At 42.7% G+C, this 22,176-nt stretch overlaps 1 protein-coding gene across 1 annotated transcript in view; it reads left to right on the forward strand.

Moving 5' to 3' along the window:
* LOC144471233 (uncharacterized) overlaps positions 1–17,050 on the forward strand; it is a 36,415-nt gene extending 19,365 nt beyond the window's left edge. The window contains exon 6 of the mRNA XM_078183104.1: positions 13,285–17,050. Coding sequence (XP_078039230.1) covers positions 13,285–13,574 — 290 coding nt within the window. The 3' untranslated portion in view covers positions 13,575–17,050. The remainder of the gene's footprint in view (positions 1–13,284) is intronic.
* The last annotated feature ends 5,126 nt before the right edge of the window (positions 17,051–22,176 follow it).

The raw sequence follows: 22,176 nt of genomic DNA on the forward strand, positions 1-22,176 counted from the left end.
CTTTTCTTTGCTTTGCTGTGCTTTTCTTTGCTATCCTTTGCTTTGCTATTTTTTCAACGCTCTGCTTTACGCTTTGCTTCATACTCTATATTTCTGCTCTCTCCGTTCTTTCCTCTGCTTCGCTCTAATCTGCCCCGCGAACCCTTACTATACCCGAAAACGTTCCTCGCGACGAGTTAGGGTAAATTCGGCGACAGAAATAACGTTCACCAAATAACATCCCCCCGATTTATTCGTGCGCGCGCGCTTTTAAAAACGTCCGCCGATTTTCGCTCGAGAAAAAGCGAAGCTCGTGTTCGCCAACGAATCGTTTCGAAACTGGACGACACACGCGTAATTAGCGGCTAGATAAAATATTTGTCGCGTGCGTTGCATAATGTAACCCTGGAGTACGAAACGCGCGCCGCCGCCGCGACGGTTGCTTCGAGTCTTCGATTTTAGCGCGCCGGAAATCGCTCCTATAAAAACGCGCGCGAACACGCATGAATCTATTTATTGCATTTTTAATTTTATACACTATAAACGTTTCCTCCCCTCTTCTATTTATCTATATATATTTATTTAAATATAAAAGTCGACGTTCGAAGTCGGTGTCCGAATATTTTTGGGAACTCGAATAAATGAAATAAATAAATAAATAAACAATAGACGTGGAACACGAAGAGACGCAACGGCTGAGACACTGACGCGTTCTCGCTCGTGCTAACTCGCAAACATGCGCGCGTTTTGTTTCTTTGTGCTTTGATAGAGGCGACCTTGCCGGATAATGGCGGTTAATTGTCAGACGGATTGTGAAAACTATTAAAAAGAACATATCGGCGCGACCGGTATCGCGGGATAACATTGCGGAAAGTGTAACGGTGAGACAGACTGTAGATAATTCAGACTTGCAAATGGCATGGTCGAAAAAAATTTTTCAATGTCTACGCCTTTTTTTTCAATTGACAATTATCAGCGTGGTAAACGTGGTCTTGTTGTTAAAATTGTACAAGAACGATGGCGCGTGGAATTGAAAATCGAGGAACAGTATTTTGAAGCGGAGATTTCAAGCTTTAATTTGAGGCAAAGATGATCGCGATACGATGATCCCTCGCGAAGCAATCGTCGGTCAAAGTTGACCAACTTTTTGTTGCAATCGTTCTCTTGGATATTAAAACCAAGTTAGAAAAACGGAATCGCGAGTCCGCTGGATATTGTCGCGTTTCACGGCGAAAAAAAAAACAACGTGCAATTACATTAATTGATCTACTTTTGCGTAAACTACTTTTGCGCGCGTGCGCGTGCGCGACGTAGCTCGCGTCGAGGCTTTCGCAGCGATTTTACGCGAGCAACGTGACATTGCATGTAAAATTCACAATTCCATAAACAACAAAACGAATCGGTGACCAATGAGAAGCTGCCACTAATTTCTAATTTATTAAAAAGATCACAGTACATAGATCAACAACAGTATACGCTATTCTAACCTAATTCAACAACGCTGTCGCATCATTTCCGACTTGTTTAAAATAATTAACCCTTTGCTGTCGAACGCGCTGTCGCACGTTTCGAAATAATCTTTACGAAGTTATAAATTTAAAATATAAAAAAATTTAAATTTAATAAGAATTAAATTTAAAAATTTAATATTAAAAAATAATATTTAAAAAATCGTCAAGAGCTATTTTCCTGTTACATAAATCATGAAATTCAATTTTATAACGTATCCTCCATTTTATGTCAAAATGGCAACACTGTAATTCCGAAGAAATATTTCGGATTTCTATTTAAAACGGCTGCGACTGCAAAGGGTTATATCTTTCATTTTATTCTCGACCAATCGTTTCAAGCGAGTTTAATTTAAACAATCAAGCGAGCGAACGGCGTTCGACGTCAATTTATTTGCGGACACTCCTCTGTCGATTCGTAGGTCATGTGCCATCGCCAGACCATCGGTTGCACACTTCCTCGCATTAATTCTCTTTAATTAGACGCGAACCAATTCGGATCAATTGCTCCCCCCCACTCCACCCACCCCTCGCTAACGCCAGGTTTTGTTTCTCCGTGGCTATAATGCCGAACGTTTTCTGCTGACGTAGTCGGTCGCATCTGAAATTCAGAAGCGTCTAATTAGACACACGAGATGGAGGATTAACGAGCGGAGAACCGCGCGAGCGACAACGCTCGCTTATCAATCGGTCGATCGCGCTCGAAACCATCCAGGAAATTATTCGTCGACAGAAGAATTGATAGAGTTCGTAATTTCCTATCCGTTTGATTCGAAATAACGTATAATTATTTCAAGTAATTTTAAATCAAAATCGCAACTTGTCCGGTAAACTTGTCCAGTTTGCCGCGAGCGTGGATTAAGCAATTTTCGCAACAATAATCGCATCGCGACGACTTCTCCGAGAGATCGAAGCTCGAAACTTCTACTTTGTGACAGGCTTTCTGGATTTCAAGTTCCATCCCCCCTTATCCGCGGCAACCCTTTAGATACGAAGCTGTGATTCGTCGTCGAACATTGTCGACTTTAAAAAAATGCCCAGAGTTGGGAAAATTTTTTTCAGACTTGCCGTTTCCAGGGAAATAAAGTTCGATCCTTCTTCTTTAATTTAAAAAAAGTTAGACCCGGCTATGATTTTTTCTCGCGAAGTTACAGCAGTTTGAAGTAACCCTTGCATCCGGTGCTGCGCAATCCGACAGCGATAACGACGAGAATGCAAGGGTTGCTTTTAAAGTGCTGTAACTTTGCGGAAAAAAATCGCAGCCCCGTCTAACTTTCTTTAAATTAAAGAGAGAAGCTTAAACTTTATTTCCCTGCGAATGGCATGTCCCCAAAAAATTTTCCAAGCTCCGTGCCCTGCGTCGAACCCGGCAATACTCGATATGCCAAACATGGCTTCGCTTTGAATAAATTACAATAATACGAACGCATCGAGGTTCAAATCGAGAAACACCTTCTTAAAATAGAAGCTTCGAGCTTCAATTAAAAAAAAGATCATCATCCTACGATGATTTTTCACCGAGTTATCGCCCGTCAAAGTTGACCAATTTTTATTTCAAATTTCACCTACGTCAAATAAATTTGTTCTGTAACTTTGCGAAAAAGAATCGCAGCCCCGTCCAACTTTCTTTAAATTAAAGAGGGAAGCTTAAACTTTATTTCCCTGCGAATGGCATGTCCCCGAAAAATTTTCGCCTTTGGCAAATCGCTCGGTGATAAAACTAATCCGTTTTGATATCAACGACGGCGATACGGAAAATTGTTTATCCGAAATGGTGTCGATAAGGATGCGGAGACCCGTTAGGAAAACGGTACGGAACGTCGGCCACTTACAAAATGGCGGCGCGCCGACGAGAAAGCGGTGGTTCAGCGCGACTGTCCGAACTTGTGAAACAGTTTTATCCCTTAGTAGCCTGATTTACGAAAGTGATTTTTTTTAAATATTACTGTGTTTGCTCGAGGGTCTAGATGAAGGGAAAAATAGCTAAAAAAATCACAATATTTATTTTACATATTTATTTGGAAAAAAAACCAGGTATCAATTTTGATACTTCAGGCGTTAAGTATCAAAAATAGCACTAGTTTCTTCAAGTAAAACACGCGCTCGCGAAAAATAATTATATCATAGCGAAAATAATATATTCACTTACCTCAAAGGTATTTATATTCTTCAGAAAAAGAAAATATATCGAATTTGTATTCAACAAAACTTTTAGTAAAATGTGTTTACCTGTTCACTTTGCCGCGCAAGTAATATGTCATAGATAAAATAAAACAATAATGACATTAGATTTTTTTTTTAATTTCGTTGGAAAGAATATTATACAACAGTGAAATACGTACAGCCAACCTATAAAAAAAAACTAATAGTAAATGTGAACATTCGGTTTAAAAGATTGGTATCAAAATTGAAACTCTAGGTTATTAAGGGTTATACGTCGTGATCGAAGTTAGGCGTTTAGGCCGTGATCACGGTGCCGGGGAGAAAGCCCGTGGAATCGCTGGATGTCTATTGCAACCCCCTAAATTGGTTCGATAATATTGCAACCCAATAAATTGGTTCGATAATATCGCAAGCCCCTAAATTGGTTCGATAAAAACGAGGGGCGCTCGATCGTCCTCAAGTACGTACGCGGAATCGTTTTCCGCCACGATAATGGCTCTTTTTGCGTCTCTGTTGTCCCGCGCGGTTGCAACAGTCCGGGGCGCGCAATTTTCTGCGATACGAGCAACGTCGTCGTCGTCGTCGTCGTCGTCGTCGACGGCGCATTAGCGGAGCGAATTTCATCGGCGATGCTTCCTGTTCGAACAATTCCCTTGTTTTATTCAATTGCAGTTTATCGTCGCGTTGAAAACTTGATCCGCCGTGTCCGTTCCGCAGTCCGCCGGCCCGACGGATGCGATAAAACCTGCACGTGTTTTTCCGGCGAGAAAAACGTCCCTACTCTCCTGCGAGCACGCGGGACGCGCGCGTTTTCTTGGGGGATGAGATCGATACACGCGCTGCGCCTCGGGTGGACATTTATTCGAACACAATTTCATCCGGATAATACGACGAGCACGTACTCGGAATAACAATTGTATTTCTTTGATAATAACAATTGTATATATTATTATCGGAATAACAATTGTATTTCTTTAATAATAACAATTGTATATTATTATCGGAATAACAATTGTATTTCTTTAATAATAACAATTGTATATTATTATCAGAATAACAATTGTATTTCTTTAATACAAGTGAACAATTTAGCCGAACAAAATTTGATAAACGCGCCGAATAATTTCTTCGAGTAAATTGCGCGGATGAAATCGTGTTTCAGTAATTATTTATTTATTCGGACGAACACTTCGAGAGCAGCCTTTTGTTAGAATAAAATGTGGAATAATCTCTTGCAATTAAATTCTTTTTAATAATAACGTATCGAATAATTTTTTGTAATAAAATTTTATTCTAACAAAATATCGACCCAGTTCACCGAGTAAAATATTTATTCTTGAAAAGATTATTTATCTTCCGGAAATTGTTTACCTAAATCTAGAAGACCATTCTCTCGCGCGTTTGAAAATGGTTTCTCGATTGAGCAGAAAACTAACCTATAATCGCGAGTTAGGTAGAGGTGGGTGGCGATCGGCCACGAAAACCGACCCCTTTCCGAGGGTCTCGCGAGAAAAGTTTTTCGTTTCCGAAACGCGTCCCTCTCTCAATATATAAAGACCCTCTCTCTCTCTCAGCTTTATATGCGTAACAATGAGGGCTGGCGCACCTCCCACAGGCATTATTTACACCGTAACGGTTTCGTCAGAGAAAACTCTGCTGAAAAATTGACGAGCGGACCCCGTGTGCGACTGCGTTGCCCGCAACCCTTGATGCGACCGCGAACTATCATTAGAGCATACCCTTGAAAAGTTTTCTCCGACCGGGGCGATCCAGCCCTTAAATGCATGCCGAGGGGCCCCCTCGTCGATTCGCGGCTCGAACCAAATCACAACGGAATCACGCGAGTTTTCGCGAGAGACCCTCGGCTGTCACGCTAAACGTATTAACGGCCCGATTCGAAATTCTCTCACGTAATTGCAAGTGTTCGATATTTGAACGAGGGGTTACCGAGATCGTAACTTTTTTCTTTAGCCCAAGAGACAATCCACGGCTTTCGTTATTGAACAATTATTGAACGTTATTGTTATAAGAACAATCTCACTGACCGATAAGAGGCGAGCTGGACTTTATCTCCTCCTATGTTACGATTACTAAATAAAATTAAGAAATATATCGAAAAACGTTAGTGAATAAAATCACAAATAGTCCACCGCTTGGTTACACGTTTCTACAAATTATAAAATTCCATATGTATATTCCATAAATTACTGATTTATTCCACGTAAGAAATATTCTCTAATTCCAAAAGAAAATGATAAAAAATTCTGAAAAGATTGGAAAAGTATCCAAAAAATTCTGAAAAGATTAAAAAAATATCTAAAAAATTCTGAAAAGATTGAAAAAGTATCTAAAAAATTCTGAAAAGATTGAAAAGATATCTGAAAAAAAGTGAGAATATTTAAAAAATATGTAAAAAATAAATTTAAAAAATTCCTTCAGTTCGAATGGCAGAACCGGAAGTCAGAAACGATTCCGTCGGAAAGGAACGATCGTCGTCCCGTAATGATTTCGCGTCGACGCGCGGCGTTGTCGTCGACTGATCGATTAATAAGATACCGGTTAATTTGTCCGCGTCGATAAAGAAGACGGAGATAGATAGATAGATAGAGAGAGAGAGAGAGAGAGAGAGAGAGAGAGAGAGAAATATGGGCGTCGGGGAAAATCAATATCGCGGATCCCGGGGCTCTCTCGTAATCTACGCGACGCCATTATATGAAGTTCATTAAGCGATCGTTGCATAATTAAACGGTCCGGGCAACTCCGGCTACCAAAACATACACCGTACACGGGCGACTCGACGGAGCGTATCCCCGGGTCGGGTGCCTATCATTAAAATCGGCCGCGAAGTAAACGTTTCGCTCGGTAAATATTTAAACCCGGCTCTCTCTCTCTCTCTCTTTCTCTCTCTCACTCTCCGGTAAGGGTTCGGTAATGAGAGTCGAAATGGATCGATAGAAAACGACGACGTACGCGTGTTACACGTTCTTCTTCGGTCGCCGACACTCTCGATAAATATTATCCGTCCGCATGAAATTGCTTTCCTATTTTCGACCCCACCCCCGCGCTGACCCGGCGCTACCGTAACTCGTACTCGATAGCAATTAATATTGGGGTGTCCTATAAATTCCTTTTACTTTTCGTGCTCGGTCAATAGACGATATTCGATGTTTACGCTCGATTTATTGCGTTGGCTTCTTCCATCTCTTAGGAGGCCGAGTTGAAAATTATATTTACACTGTATAGTTACTAAAATTGTATAGTCACTGAAATTATATAGTTACTAGAATTGTATAGTCGCTAAAATTGTATTCTCGCTAAATAATAATTTAGTTTATCGAAAATCATTGGTCCGGTAATTTAAATCTAGATCCACTATATGAAGCGAGTGTTTCGAAACGTCTTAAATATCGTCTTCGACGTCTGGCTTCTAAATTGACGTCTTCGCGCTGTCCGGGGATATCCTTGGACAGAATTAAGTACGTCGATTGGGCGTAAATACTAATCCCAGTGGCCCCCACTTCCCAAAAATAGATAATCCCTTTTTAATGGGCTCTCGTCTTCGCGCGAAACGCCACCGCGCAACAAATTGAACGGACGCCTATCTACCAACCTATACCACTTTTTGTCGAGATTACAATACTCTATATATATTATATATACACACTTTCACTTTAATTGTTTGCTTTAATAAATAATAAAACAATTGAGCAAAGCGCGAGCCATTCGCGAAAGCCACTATAGTGGCGCGTAGTATCTAAAAGGTTAATTAACAGTCTTTTAATTAAAAGGGTCTTCGATAATGTCATAATTATTTTCAAAAGTATACAGCAATTTTCATTGGCGCCTCTAAAGTGCAAAGGGTCGAATAATATACAAGTTTCCGTGTCGTCGAGCGAATTTTTCAAGAGACAGGGCTCCCCTCTTATCGCAGCGTTCGCAACAACTGGTTTTACTGTTGTGTTATATCATTCCGCTTCGATTGCCGTTGCTGCAACGTTCTGCACGGCGGAGGAGTCGCCCGCATACGGCGAATGTACGCCGGAGCTTATCTGCCGTCGCGTGTAAACACAGACGCGAATTACTTCTCGACGAAAAAAAGGAAAAAAAAACAGTTACAAAAAAAGAGGAGGAAAGAAGGGAGTCGCGGGTACGGGCGACGATAAAAACAATGCGCGCGGCGGACGACGACGGTCGCGTTCAAGTTCAAGTTGACGTGTTCCACCGGTTGAATGTCGCCGGGTTCCGAAATAGTACGTCGCCTCCGTACGTATTTTCGATGCTTAATCGTCCGCGAATTTTATTATTTCACGCGATCGTTCGTCGCGATTCGCTAGAATCAATTAGAATTAATTTGTAACGTCACTGCATCGTTCGTATCGATATTCGTTAGACAATTTATCGCAATTAATTTATAATAATCTTATTGTATCGAGTAAATACTTGTTAGATAATTTATTGCGTTTAATTTACAATAATTTCGTTGCATGGAGCCATTACTCGTCAGACAATTTATAGCATTTAATTTATAATAATTTTATTCTATCGAGCAATACTCGTTCGACGATGTATATCACAATTAGTTCATAACAATTTCATTACGTCGACGTTAGCTAAAGAATTTATTAAAATCAACGTACAATTTAATTAATTAATTATAATAATAATACTATTATTCCCGTTCGACGATTAATTAAAATCTAAAAGAATTTCGCTGTACCGATGACACCTAGTTAAACAATTTATTAAGATTACATATCGATTGGAAAAATCGTCGGCGAAAGTTGGACGCCGGTCGGAAACGACGATTTGTTTCGTCCAACGTAGGAACGAGAGAGAGAGAGAGAGAGAGAGAGAGAGAGAAAGGTTCGTCGTCGCGTGCTGCGCCTCGGACGTTTTCCCTTCGCAATTAGAAAATGGAGATTGTCTTTGTGTTCGCGGACAGTAGAAACAGGTGTTTTCAATGATATCACACTTCCGCCGGTTATACGCCGTCGTTCTTAATGCACAATGGGGAATTCTGTGATCGGAATAGAAAAACGGTGTCCCCGGCCCATCCGCTGCGCGGAGTTTCACCGGCGCCTATACGGGAATCTTTAATGGAAGGAACAACAATGCCGATACGGAAAATAGAAGAATATACCATTGAGGCGACACGGCTTTGAAAAATTCGCGCGCGCTCCCCGGCATTCGATAGACGCCGATATTCTTTTTCTATTTTCATTATTCGAGCGATTTCTTCGTTATTGTGTCGGCCAACGAAAATTCGATCACAGAGACGCGGTCTTTTTGTTTGGAACAACAACGTTTGTTTTTAACAACGATTTATATACTTAAATATATTACTTTTAATATATATATGATATTTTATATATATATAATAATTTAATTCGTATTATTTTTATTCGATTCTTTTTCTCCGCAGAAACGCCCTAAGAAATATTATCTTCGCATCATTGTCTCTATTTTGTTACTCGCAAACTGTATTAAAAATTCTATAGATAAAGGGAGAGAAAAAGGGGGTGAGAAAATAAGGGAAAATATTTTTTCTTCCTCTACTCTCTCATTTTTCTCTTTATTTATATTTGTACAATTTCTATGTATATAATCTCCGTTTAATATTATTTATTCGATAATCTTCTCTGTTTTATAGAGACACAGCTGATCGTATTATTATTAATATAATATTCGGCGGTGCACCGTCGAGCACTGCGACCCCCATTCCAATTCCGGGAAATCGTATATCGATAATAAGATGGCGCCTTGTCCCAGAAAAGACCGCAGAGACAACCATCTTTCATTAGTTGTAAAAGGGTTGGTAGAGGGAAAGCCGAGCGGAACAATTACGATAATGGTATTTTTCTCTGCGCCGTCCTCTCTCTCCAAGCGGGTGACAGAAACGAACCACGGGACGGTGGCGGTGCTTGTGATAACAAGCCGTCATCGTCGCGTCGCGTCGCGTCGCGTCCCGTCGCGCTATTGTTCGTATTTATAGCGAACGGGTTCGACGCGACGCCGATTACACGTCGTTGGATCGCCGCGAAAATCGATGTCACGCCTAATCTCGAAAGAGAGGAGGAGGAGGACATTGTGACAATCTTTTAGCGTATCGACGCGTTGCGAGTGTGTCTTATCGGAGTCGTGAAGGAAGAAGAGTAAGGGCATAAAGCCGATTAAGATGGTCGAAACTGCCCTTAGAGGTTTTTCAGCGAGTGGTATACCGTTCGATAGCCGACCAATAAAAACTCATCCGTGAAAAACTTTAACCCTGCAATTTGTCCGCGAGGGTAGTTTGCAGGGTGAACTTGTCCAGTTTACCGCGAGTGTGGATTAAGCAATTTTCGCAACAATAATCGCATCGCGACGACTTCTCCGAGAGATCGAAGCTCGAAACTTCTACTTTATGACAGGCTTTCTGGATTTYAAGTTCCATCCMCCCTTATCCGCGGCAACCCTTTAGATACGAAGCTGTGATTCGTCGTCGAACATTGTCGACTTTAAAAAAATTKTKCCCAGAGTKGSGAAAATTTTTTTCAGACTTGCCGTTTCCAGGGAAATAAAGTTCGATCYTTCTTCTTTRATTTAAAAAAAGTTAGACCCGGCTATGATTTTTTCTCGCRAAGTTACAGCAGTTTRAAGTAACCCTTGCATCCGGTGCCGCGCAATCCGATAGCGAYAACGACGAGAATGCAAGGGTTACMTTTAAAGTGCTGTAACTTTGCGAAAAAAAATCGCAGCCCCGTMGAACTTTCTTTAAATTAAAGAGGKAAGCTTAAACTTTATTTCCCTGCGAATGGCATGTCCCCRAAAAATTTTCCAAGCTCCGTGCCCTGCGTCAAACCCGSCAATACTCGATATGCCAAACATGGCTTCRCTTTGAATAAATTACAATAATACGAATGCATCGAGGTTCAAATCGAGAAACACCTTCTTAAAATAGAAGCTTCGAGCTTCAATTAAAAAAAAAGATCATCATCCTACGATGATTTTTCACCGAGTTATCCTCCGTCAAAGTTGACCAATTTTAATTCCAACTTTGTCCACGCTCTATCACTTCTTAAAATTGTATCAAATAATTTCGAATGGAATGTCTCGAAAAAATTTTCCAAGCTCCGTGCATTTCGTTACACATAACCGGCATCGTCAAAAAAAGAAAAATGAAAACCGAACGTGTCGATGTTTTTGGCCTGGTTAAACAATTTAGCTGTCGGCTCGTCGGTTGTTTGTGAATGGGAGTATCCCCGCAGCGAAAGATCGTTCGAAGTGATCGAAGAAGACGAGTGGCTATACGTGGCCGGAGCGTTCTCTTTTCTCTCTCTCTCTCGCGCGCGCGCAGTTTAGATAAGTTGGTTCGGCACAATAACGCGGCTCCGAGCGAAATTAATTTCTTCTCGATAGAATCTTAACGACAAGCGGGCTTACGCGCGGCCGCCTGTTTTTTTATCAGCGTTTCGCGATCGCGCGGAGCCGCCGTTTGAGCGATCAGTCGTTAGACGACTAATCGAGAACTACTCCGAACGAGTCCGCGCTCGCGCCGTTTATCGGCCGCCCCGATCCGCAACGAGAGACGATTCTTAAACGACCCGATAATGGTCGTTGCCGCAAATATTGGACTTGCTACGAATTTCTTGCGCTCGTCGACAAAGACGCTTCGGCGAACTGTGTGCTCGCTAGCTGCTGACTCTCGCCAACACCGCTCGTTTTCTAGTCTGAAACTGCTTAATAGTCGGCCGGTTAACGCGGCAAACATTTGCGCGGGAAGCGACGCGCGTTGCACCGTCGCAAAAAAGGTGTATATAATCGGGACGTTCGATCTTCTGCAATCGAAAGAAACAGGAACGATGCTGTTGTTTCAGCAATTTTTTGATTAAATAATTTCTGTCGGAAACCGGCGTCGAAGTTGTTTTTTAAATACCGCTTTTTAAATACCGCGACTACCAGGCTACGTTTATTTCCGATTCGGTGGAAAAACAAATTCGCTAATAAAATTATAATTAATGCAATGAATTTATTTAATAGTAGGATAGCTTGGAGGCTTTTCGTCGATTCCTTTTCTATTCCATTCGCATTAATATTCGCATTAATATTCGCATTAATATTCCCATTATTATTCCTATTATTATTATTACTATTATTATAAATAATACACGTCCTATAAATGCAACATAATTTCTCCCAAACGAAAGATAAATTGCCGTAAATAAAAAGCGCCGTTCGTTTAACTAGAAAGAATCGAAACTAATTTTCTAAACTAACGAATTTTCGCGTCTCGCGAGCCGGGAACGAGTGTTCGTTCCCGTTCGCGTTCGATCGTAGATCGTTAAACTGTCAATGCTTTGAAAACGGCGAGGCTGCTCGTCGCCGCGCCGTTTTTGTTCCGGGCAACGGGAATCGTTTGCCGTTCGAAGGAAGAGAGAACCGTATGGGAGATCCATCATGTCACGGCCGGGACTTTGTTCGTCTCTGACGCAAACGGATTGTTCGTAACGTCGACGAGAAATGCCCGGGGCACGATTTATCAGTTGATTCAGGTGCGCTCGATTCACCTTGGCTCATTATTCCAAATCGCGCTCCTCCGTTCTCATCGGCGGCTAATCGAATTTGCATCTTGCCGCGGCCGTTTCTGCCCGCTAATCGATTGCTTCAGCGATAGCAATAACAATAATAATAATAATAATAATAATAATAATAATAATAATAATAGTAGCATATAATTATAATAATAGAATATATAACAATAATTTTTAATTGCTTTAGAAAGGCAAATCATTATCGGGAAAATAAAGCATTAAACGCCTTCTCCAAAATAATGAAATATTACTAATAATTGATAATAAATCACTGCTATCATTATTTAGTGACAATAATGGACGTTTAAATCGCTTTCAGCGGCGATTCTTCGTTTTCCCCCGTAACTGGCAACGTGCCGGGGCATGACGTAACCATTGCGTGACTCATCCTGCGAGTTCGCTCTTCGACTTGCAATATTCGTCTGTTTATTAACAATTTAAACGCGCCGAAAGCCACTTTGTCCGCCGCTATTAGAATTGTAAAATATCCCTGGAAACGAACATGCACGGGTGTTGTGCAACGAATAAGATGCTAATGCAAATTGTTGTTCGCAAACACAATATCTTTGCTTTATAAAAGAAGCGGTTCGTCTTAAAATTACTAAGATATATCGTCTAACATCGTTTTAAAATTGCTGGTATAAATAAAGCTGAAACAGTGTCCAACGTCATCTTAACCCCATTGCACTGTTGCTCCTTTCGCGCCGCGTTAGCACTTATTTGTCATTAATAATTTGATTAATAGATACAGACAATTTTTGTTTCTTTAATTGTCTTTATTTACCATCGTTTCTATACTTTGGCAACAGAAGCATATATTTTTACTTCGACGTAGAAGAAATGATTAATATTCGTCTTTAGTAGAGCTTGCATAAAATATTCGCCAGGAGTCTGACACGTTATCACAGCGCAATGGGTTAAAACGAGCAGAATAAAAATATAAATATCGGTCGTTCTCGTGATCCGTGGTGGTCCGAGGTAGTCGCAGAGTTGAGAAGAAGGACGGGCGCAGGTGGTTGTCGTCGGAGAGTTGTCTAAAAGTTCGGTCCCGGGAATTTCTGTTGCAGGTGAGAAGCCGCACAAGTGCGTGGTGTGCGGCAAGGCGTTCTCGCAGAGCAGCAACCTGATCACCCACATGCGAAAGCACACCGGGTACAAGCCGTTCCAGTGCGGCCTGTGCGACAAAGCGTTCCAGAGGAAGGTGGACCTGAGGCGGCACCGGGAAGGTCAGCACCCGGCCGCCCCGGCCCTCGACTACCGTTCCCTGCAGCTACCATCGCAGCCGAGCAGCAACCACTCGCCGCCGATCCAGCCGCCTTCCGCTTATCACATGATACCGATACCGGGCAACAGTTGAGATCCGTCGGCGGCCGTCCTCGTCCCGGAGTCCTCGTCGCTGCATCGACTGTTCCGTCGGGTATCCTCCCTCGAACCGGTCACCGCCTTCGACCAGCTGGAACAACGAACGAGAAGGAGGATCATTCAGGAGAAACGGTAACCGCGAACTTCGCGCGCTCCGGTACATTGCAGCACGCATCGACGCTTCGCATCCGATCGACGGCGGGCGACGCCGTTTAGGGTAGGCATCGAAACTCTCTCGCGGTGTTGGGCCGACCCTCGGCTAGAGTGATCGGGCTCGTGGAAATCTGATCGGCGGACCGCAGATTTCACGCGTTCGCAGAGTTGTGCCGATTCGGTTACATCGTGGTCGTGTTACGTCGTAGTTCGATTTAGTAATTCGAACTCCTCTCGGATAATTCGATTATTTTAATCGCGAGCGTGTGTTGGTCGGATTCTACGGTAATTCGGTTGGAACGCGATTGAATTACGGTGCAATTCGTGTAATTGGGATACGAATCGGATCGCTTTGTAATTGAACTACAGTGTAATTGAATTACTTTGTAATCGCTCGGATAATTCGATTGCAATTCTGCACAACTCTCTGCGCGTTGCCTCTGACGTGCCGCAAAATAATTGTAAATACCAAGAGTGTGTCGTTCACTTGTTTGGAACGTTTTCGAAGCAGCGTAAACGTGTGTAACGCGTAGAGATAAGAAAAGCGTTGTTAGCAAATTTTTCTACGGAAATTCCTCGACGGCGGATTACCATTTTCAATCGCGGGAACAGCAACACCCCCGTCCGCGTGGGCGCGACGATTCTGCGCCGTACCTCGAGAGCTCGAGTTATAACTATAGTCATCGACGAGTGATCAAGGATTTTTAGCCTTTTAGGGAATCATCAACCGTCCATTATTGCAGTACTTTTCGGTACGTATTGTACATGTATATACATATAGAAATGAAATCTATACTTGAAGACAGACAAAGTATAAATATAAATAGAGATATAAATCTAAATAGAATTATTACATTAAAAAAAAGTAGATGCAAGAAAATGATAATGTATATACACGCGCGCGTATACTACGTGTATGGAGTGTGTGAGAAAGGATGCGTTGTGTATGGAAGCACGGTCGGATGCGTTAGCAACTAGGTAAATTACACGTCCCTTGATTGAGAAACCGAGGCCTACGAGACGCCGATCGCCGCGTCCACCGATTTTTTTGCTACTCGTGTGGTCAGCTGAAATTCGGTCCACGATTTTTAATACGCGCACGGAGCGCTGCGGCAAAACGTGTAAAATCGACGACCCGTTTGCAACGAAAATTGTCTAAAAATAATTCCGCTGTACCTAGTCGAGGCGAGAAAGAAGAGAGCTGCTGTCGTCTTTCGACAAGATCGCGCGCACCTGTACGTCCGTAGGCAACTCTCGGCCAATTCGCACGCGCGTGTGCCGCGTATCCGCGTGTGCGGACAACGATGTTTGCGTTTTTCTCATTTCGTAACATACGATCCAGCGTTACCAATTTGCACGTGCAGGGTTTTTTTTTTCTCGTTTAAATACTTATATATATGTACGTACACTTATTTATCGAATCGATCGCGAACGATCGGTGGGTGTCGTTGCTGTCTGCATTCCACACTGCCCGAAAAAAAAAAAACGATTTTTACGCGATCCGCGCGAATCGGGATCCACGATCGCACGAGAATCGTAACGGAGAACAATGTGCCTTGATACGATCGAAAACGTCCATTTACAAACGAATTATATCTGTAATTATATCGCATCTATATACGGATATAATTATAATATTTATATTCAGAGCATTCTAAAATTTGATACAACAAGGTATTTACAAAAAGAAAGGCGTTGTTGATCGAGAACAGATTGTAATTGTGCGCTAGCTGTAGTGACGTTTCAATGCGACCAAATTTGTACGAAACTATGTAATGTAGACTATATAATTCGCAACGTTTTCTGGAACCAAAGTGTAACTCTCGACTCCCGTGCAATTGATTCTGTTTGGATATAAGCACAAATCGTACTGCGAAATCAAAATTACAATTTGGTATACTTAGCATAATTAGAATGTTAATAATTCGATCGCGATCAAACGATACGTTTCGCCCGTTGATCTGAGGGAGAGAAAGAAAGAAAGAGAGAGAGAGAGAGACGGACGATTGGAGAAGCGTTGTAAAAAATGTACTAGAAGAAATTCGATGTCTGGCAACGAATCATAGCGGCTAGAGGACCAAAGATAGAATAAGTTGGACCTGGTCGAGCGGTACTGTCCGGGCTCTCGCGAAATGAATTCGAGACAATTGAAATTTTCATCTGATCGGTTTTCAGTCCAATGAACCGAGAGCCCCGAAGTTCACCGAAGACTCCGCGTCCTGCGTGCGTACGTACAGATTGTGTTATACGTACCCTCACCTCCGAAAGTATTGAGACGCCTTCTTATTTCATAGAACTTATTTAAATTTGTAAAATTCACGATATTTCAATTATTCAATTAATCCGCTCGTTAAAGTTTCATTAATTTGCACTCAAGTTTGAAATAAATCGAAGAATTTATAATTTCCTATCGATTTCTGAAATTTATCGAATTTTCTGCGAGTGTCCCAATACGTTTGGAGCGAGGTGTACCTACCGTTAAGCTTATGATTAATTAATTAGGCGCGCGAATGCCGGGAAAATCGAACGCGTCGTGCGTAGAAATTTTCATATTTTTCCAATCCGCTTGCGACCGCGTCGACGAACAGCTGCCGCGACGAATGGCCGGGCTGTCGGGATAATTGTTAAACAAAAGCGATCGCGTCTTGCGCTGTTACCGTTGTAGTCGTAATTGAATTAGATCGATATAAGGATACCGCGATCGGGATCCGTGTATCGTCGAAGAGATGTTCGCCCGTAGCCGTTAGGAATAGCCGGCGACGTATTCGCGGATCCGATTAACCCTCGATTTATTTTAGTCGACTGCAAAAGTCGACTGCAGTCGATTCGTAGGAATTCGCGCACCAGTCGATTTATTGGATATTCGCGCACCAGTCGAATTCTCGCGGTTCTATTTCGAAAGGCGTCTATAGTCCTCGCGCGACAAGAACGCGACTCCGCGTCTACGTTCCCCCTCTCTTCCACCGGTGGTCAGGCTTTCTTCAGCTGGCAAGAGTGGGGGGAACGTAAACGCGAGGTTGCCTTCTCGCCGCGCGAGGACTATACGTGTGTCGTCGGCGAGCGCGGTCGACCACACGCGGGAATAAAACAGCGTAACGTTGCGTTTTATTCGACAATGATTTCTCATACTTGATAGCTTGAGGGTTAAGAATGAATAATATATAATTCAAGCAGACTCTTATCGAGCGAATGAGTGAGCGAGAGAGTGAGAGAGACAGAGAGCGAGTGCCGTCGACGGCGCGTGCAACGAGTGCCAGCGTGAATGAACAGATTTGTGTTAATCGGTAAAACCAAAAAATATGTTTATAATTGGTATAGAGACGGTATCGATTGAATAAATTGTTTTTCTTAAAAAACGACTCGATCATTTCCGTCGAGAATGTATGCCCATTCACGACGGATCTTTTTTTACCAACTCAGGACTCACGCTCATGAGATTACCTAAGGATATCCATAAAACCTTTTTCAACTATCCTAAAATCGTCTGGACGAAAAAATACAATGGATGTCTCATATTCTCATACTCTCCATCTATAAAGTCGCGTCTAAGACACGGCTGTTTTAGTGTTAAAATTAGTCCGGATTTTTCGTTGTACCGAATGCACCGTACAGGTGTACCGTACAGGTGTGCCGTTGATTCGTTCTCACGAAACGACGAACGGTTGAAACAGTCGAGTATTCGTCGCAGATCGTAGCGCGCGGAGAGTTTCCACAGCCATCGTGGAGACCGCCGACCGGCGTTGAAATTTTCTGGAGGCTCGGCGACGGTGATCGGTGATCGAACGAAAAGACACCTGGAAGAGAGAACGGCATTAATAATTTGCTGTTTGGTTCCGTTCGGCGGGGTCACGTGAAGCGACGAGTGACCGTGTCTGGTGTGGCGTTTCTGTTATCTTTCGCGTACCGGTTACCGGTTAACGCGGCTCGCCGGGACAAAGCGACACGGCGCGGTTATTACCAATGCGCCTTCGCTATATAAATAACGAGTCGGTAAACAATACCGTCGTTCTCCTCGAGCAACACGCGACATGCCATGTGCACGGTCGAGCCGAGCCGAGCCGAGCCGACTCGGCTCGCGATTACTCTAGAATCTAGGAATCACACTCGGGATCACTGCGGCAAAAACTGTGCGCGTTCCGCGTTCGGTTCCCCTTTTATCGGCTGTTATTTACACTTCCCCCGATTGATAAAATCATTATATTGAATGGAAAGCTGTGCAATCGCGTTCAAAACCGAGCCCCGACGGTGCCGCCGGTTCCAACAACATTTTGTTTCTCTTTAAATATTGCTTGGTCGTTCCTTAGAAAATCTCGAAACATTTGAAATTCTCTCACAGTATATTCAGTGTATAATAGATTAGTCGCATCGAGGGCACGGTAATTTTAATGTTACAATAATAATAGTTTGAAACAAATGCCTCCATCTTGCAATTAAAATAGTATTACAAAATAGTCGACTAATATTGTTAAAACGGCAGAGAAACGGCTGCGACCGGTGGCAACGTTATCCTAATTTTCGATCGGCAGGACTGCTTGATTTACGACGCAGAAATATCTGCGCGAATGTCTCGCCGGTACTTTCCTGATAGCTCGACCTTCCAAGCTCTTCCACTTTTCCTCAACACGCATGGTGGACACTCCCGATAAGATAACTAACTTCGTTACTTTACGCCGTTCCGTTGTTTCCGTAATTAGTACAACCGTAGCGCTCGTTTTCGGGTCGGCTGCACGTTGACTTTCATGCCTTTTCATCGCGAAACTTTTACAATCTCTACGATTTTTCACCTTAGAGCAGCGATCAATTATGCCGAGATTTTAAGAGCTTCCGTATGAAACGAACGTATTCAATTATTATCAACTTCATTTCGCTTTTGCGCAATTAAAAGCACCTAGTGCGATATAATTACATTTTAAATGTCTGTTGTCTGCGAACGCGCGCGCCGCAACAGCAAAATCGAACGGTTTAATTGAAACGTTCCATTTTTGGGGTGCGCGAAGCCTTCGAGCGAGGCAGGTGAGGAAAAAGGGCGCCGAGAAAAGGAAGAACGGAACGGAATATCGGTGTAATAGATTATCGACGATTATCCTTCGCCGTAGGGACAAATTACCAGCGGAGAGAGGACGCCTTCTTTCGAAAAATAAGCGATGAAAGCGCGATAGAAAAAAAAAGGATAAATTGCCCGAGATATCATCGTTCGCTCTCTTTTATTTTAGCCGACGAAGGTCCCCTGATTCTTCTTACGCGCGCGCTCAGGACCCTGTTACTTTCTCGACGCAACAAACTGTGGCTCGCGCGTTACAATTAGCATTAGCATAACGACGACACGATGATACATTCTCCAACGAAATCCTTCGTTTTACAGCGTTCCTTGTGATCGCCGAATATGCGCGCGGACGAATGTTCAATACCGATGGGCGGGAAATTCAATTTGTCGAGAAACGTGTACAGAACGTGGAATTATCGATTTATCATCGATAATTACACTCCAGAAGTATTTTAAGACACCTGCTTATTTCGTATAAATTGTAGCATTTTGTTCAGTTTGTACTTATTGATAATAACGATCCTTCGTGAAACGAGAAACGCGGCAGGCTCGAATAAAAGATTGGAGCGTGTTTCATCGTATCGACGTCGCAACGGAATGGTGAGAAAGTTCCAACGAAGGAAAGGTAATTGGGTATCGGTTTCTTATTAGGAAGCGTTGCTACTAAAATCGCTCGCGTGGCGTGGACGCCGAGAAATCGGTAGGCACCGACAGCATCGCAATTGAAACAAAGCCGTGGCACGCTGGTGTACTAGCGGCGGTACAGTTTCTGGAAACAGTTTTTACAACGCCGCCGTCGATAACGAATATTTCGGTGCAGACAAATGCCGCTCTGGTTTCCACGTCTCTGGCTTTATTACCTATAATTATAGCCGCAGTAAATCCTCCTTGTAACGCAGTCATTTGGAAACACAGCTTTTCCTTCGCGTTGTTAATCTCGCCTTGCCGCTCGCAGTGCTCGGCTTGTCGTGCTTTCACGCTTCTCTGCTTCTACGCGGCTCGACTGGATCAGCCTTTTCACGCGTAAGCAAATTACGATTAATTTCTCGCTGTCTCCCCTTCCGAACGCCGGCTTCCTACTCCCGTGGAATATTCGCTTGTGTCACGATTTACGCCGATGTGTCCACGATAGAATAAATCCCTGGAGAAGCGTGATCCACTTCTCACCACGACGATGCCTAAGCTCCGAAGACGGTATCTGAAAATTTGCAAAATTAATATCAATATAATATTAAGACTATCGGACCAGTCTGATGACTGATGTCATCGGCCAACAAATTGTTGAATACAAAAGTTGCGTGGCTAAAAGGGGCGTACTATGTGGCGCATTAATTTTTTTATAGTCGGAGCCGTTCCGTTTTATTGTTATAATAAATATAATAACGATAATAGATATAATGGGAATAATAATAAATAAATAGTTCGTTATAAAATTTTGTTGCAGATCGTCTATAAAAATAGACTGCTACAGCATTATAAAAATAAAGCGGACGGCGTAGGTAATCGTCGAATCAACGATTAAGGCACGTTTTATCTATTCACGTGTTGCCGGGGAAATGCGTTCTCTGTAATTGCAATCCCGTAGCAGCGTGTACGGCCGCGCGGGTTTCGAAAACATTGCAGAGACTGCAGATTATTTCCGTTTGAATCGACCCCGCGGATAATGATGGGTGTGGGGCGAACGTTATTAGCTGGAAGGAAACACAGCGATGAAAGAAGTCAGCTGATCATTTATTCAGCATCCCCTCGGGGACAATTCTCTCCCGGCATTTACCGGGCATTTCTTGCGACATGTAAAACAGGCGATTAAAAGAATTCTTAGGAACGGAATTCCCTCATGGGGGGAGAGCCAGATAAATGTTTTCGCCGATGTTTCCACGGGAACACGGCGCGACGGTGCTCGTGTGAAATTTTCATTCGAATCGTCCGCCCCCCGCGGATCATAACAGTCCTAAGTCACTCTCGCCGTATTTCTCTATTTACCGAGGCGTCCGAGCGCCGATAATACAGGCAACAAACAATCGATTCGGTCAAGTAACACGTACCCTATTGTACAATCGCGCGTGGCCGAGAACATGGCAGTCGCAGTGTGCGCACAAAAAAAAAAATTAATTGCTAGACTATTACAGATTCTTCTGTATATGTGACAAAGATAGCAATGAACGTTGGAAGAATTTATTTAACGTTTATTTAATCCGTGTTCGATAGAGACACACGTCTACGCGTAACCTACATGCGTGCAAAATTAATACTAAAAACTTCTGCATCAGTGCATCGACAGTTAGTTGAACTCGCGCCGCGTATTCGAGAAGAACGGAAAGACCTATTAGGTATGTAAAAAAAATCCGATACGCTTTGCAAATTTTATGACCCCGGCGTACACCGTGAAGCCATGAATTATCTTGTCTTGTAATTGGTTTCTTCTGCAAGAACGGAATGATAGTTTATCGATCATTCGCCTGCTTAAGTCACCCTCGTCGATCCGTTCGACATCCGACGCCTGCGGTGAACCGATTACGGGTATTCGAAACGGAAATGAACGATTCTCGAGTGTTTTCGAAACGTTTCGGAAACGAATTGTCATTGGATAATTCGATTGTCAGCGGACTATCTTCTAGGCATTGCTTTTCTCTCGCCGCGTTTTTCTTGTCAATCTTTGTTAAATTTATAATCTTAAATCTATGCTCTTAAATTTATATTCTTCAATTCCTGCGACGACTTCACTGTCCGAGTCTCTCTTGTCAAATGTTCCCATAAGTGCATCGGATATCCGCAACCTAATACAAAAGAAGAAATAAATTAGTCTCTAGTGACAAAGTTGAAGAGAATAGAAATATACAATATGTTATAAATATATAATATATATATTATAAATAATATTATAACATTTTCAAGCGAACGCAGTGTTACAGGAAGTTATAACGCGCCAACTTCTGCTGTATGCGACGAGATCATTCGCCGAGTTCGTGCTTAAACATAGTTTTCACGCGATAAAAATTCGAACCTCCACGATCCTCCTATTATTGACATTTTTCCTAGTATTTTAAACGGAGGCGCGAAGAGGAAGAAAGAAAGAGAGAGAGAGAGAGAGAGAGAGAGAGAGAGAGAGAGAGGTGTGCATTTTTCATGACGATTGCCTCCCTTGAGATTAATTGACCAACAGGAGTTTATGAAAACTCGCGCGGCACGAAAACGTGTCTCGCTCGGATAGACGATTAATTTAGCTCCCGGGAGAATAAAATGTGCCCGGTTGCATTATTAGAGCACGAGCGGTGTTTTACGCAACGGAGGCATCCCTTAGGAAACATGTTCCGCTGAAGCGTGTAACGAGACATGAATATTTGAAACGCGGCCTTTCAGTGGCTGCGATAGATTGAACTCGTACGTTCAAACTATTCGA

The sequence above is a fragment of the Augochlora pura genome, chromosome 6 (genome assembly GCF_028453695.1).
Source record: "Augochlora pura isolate Apur16 chromosome 6, APUR_v2.2.1, whole genome shotgun sequence".
Lineage (NCBI taxonomy): Eukaryota > Metazoa > Arthropoda > Insecta > Hymenoptera > Halictidae > Augochlora > Augochlora pura.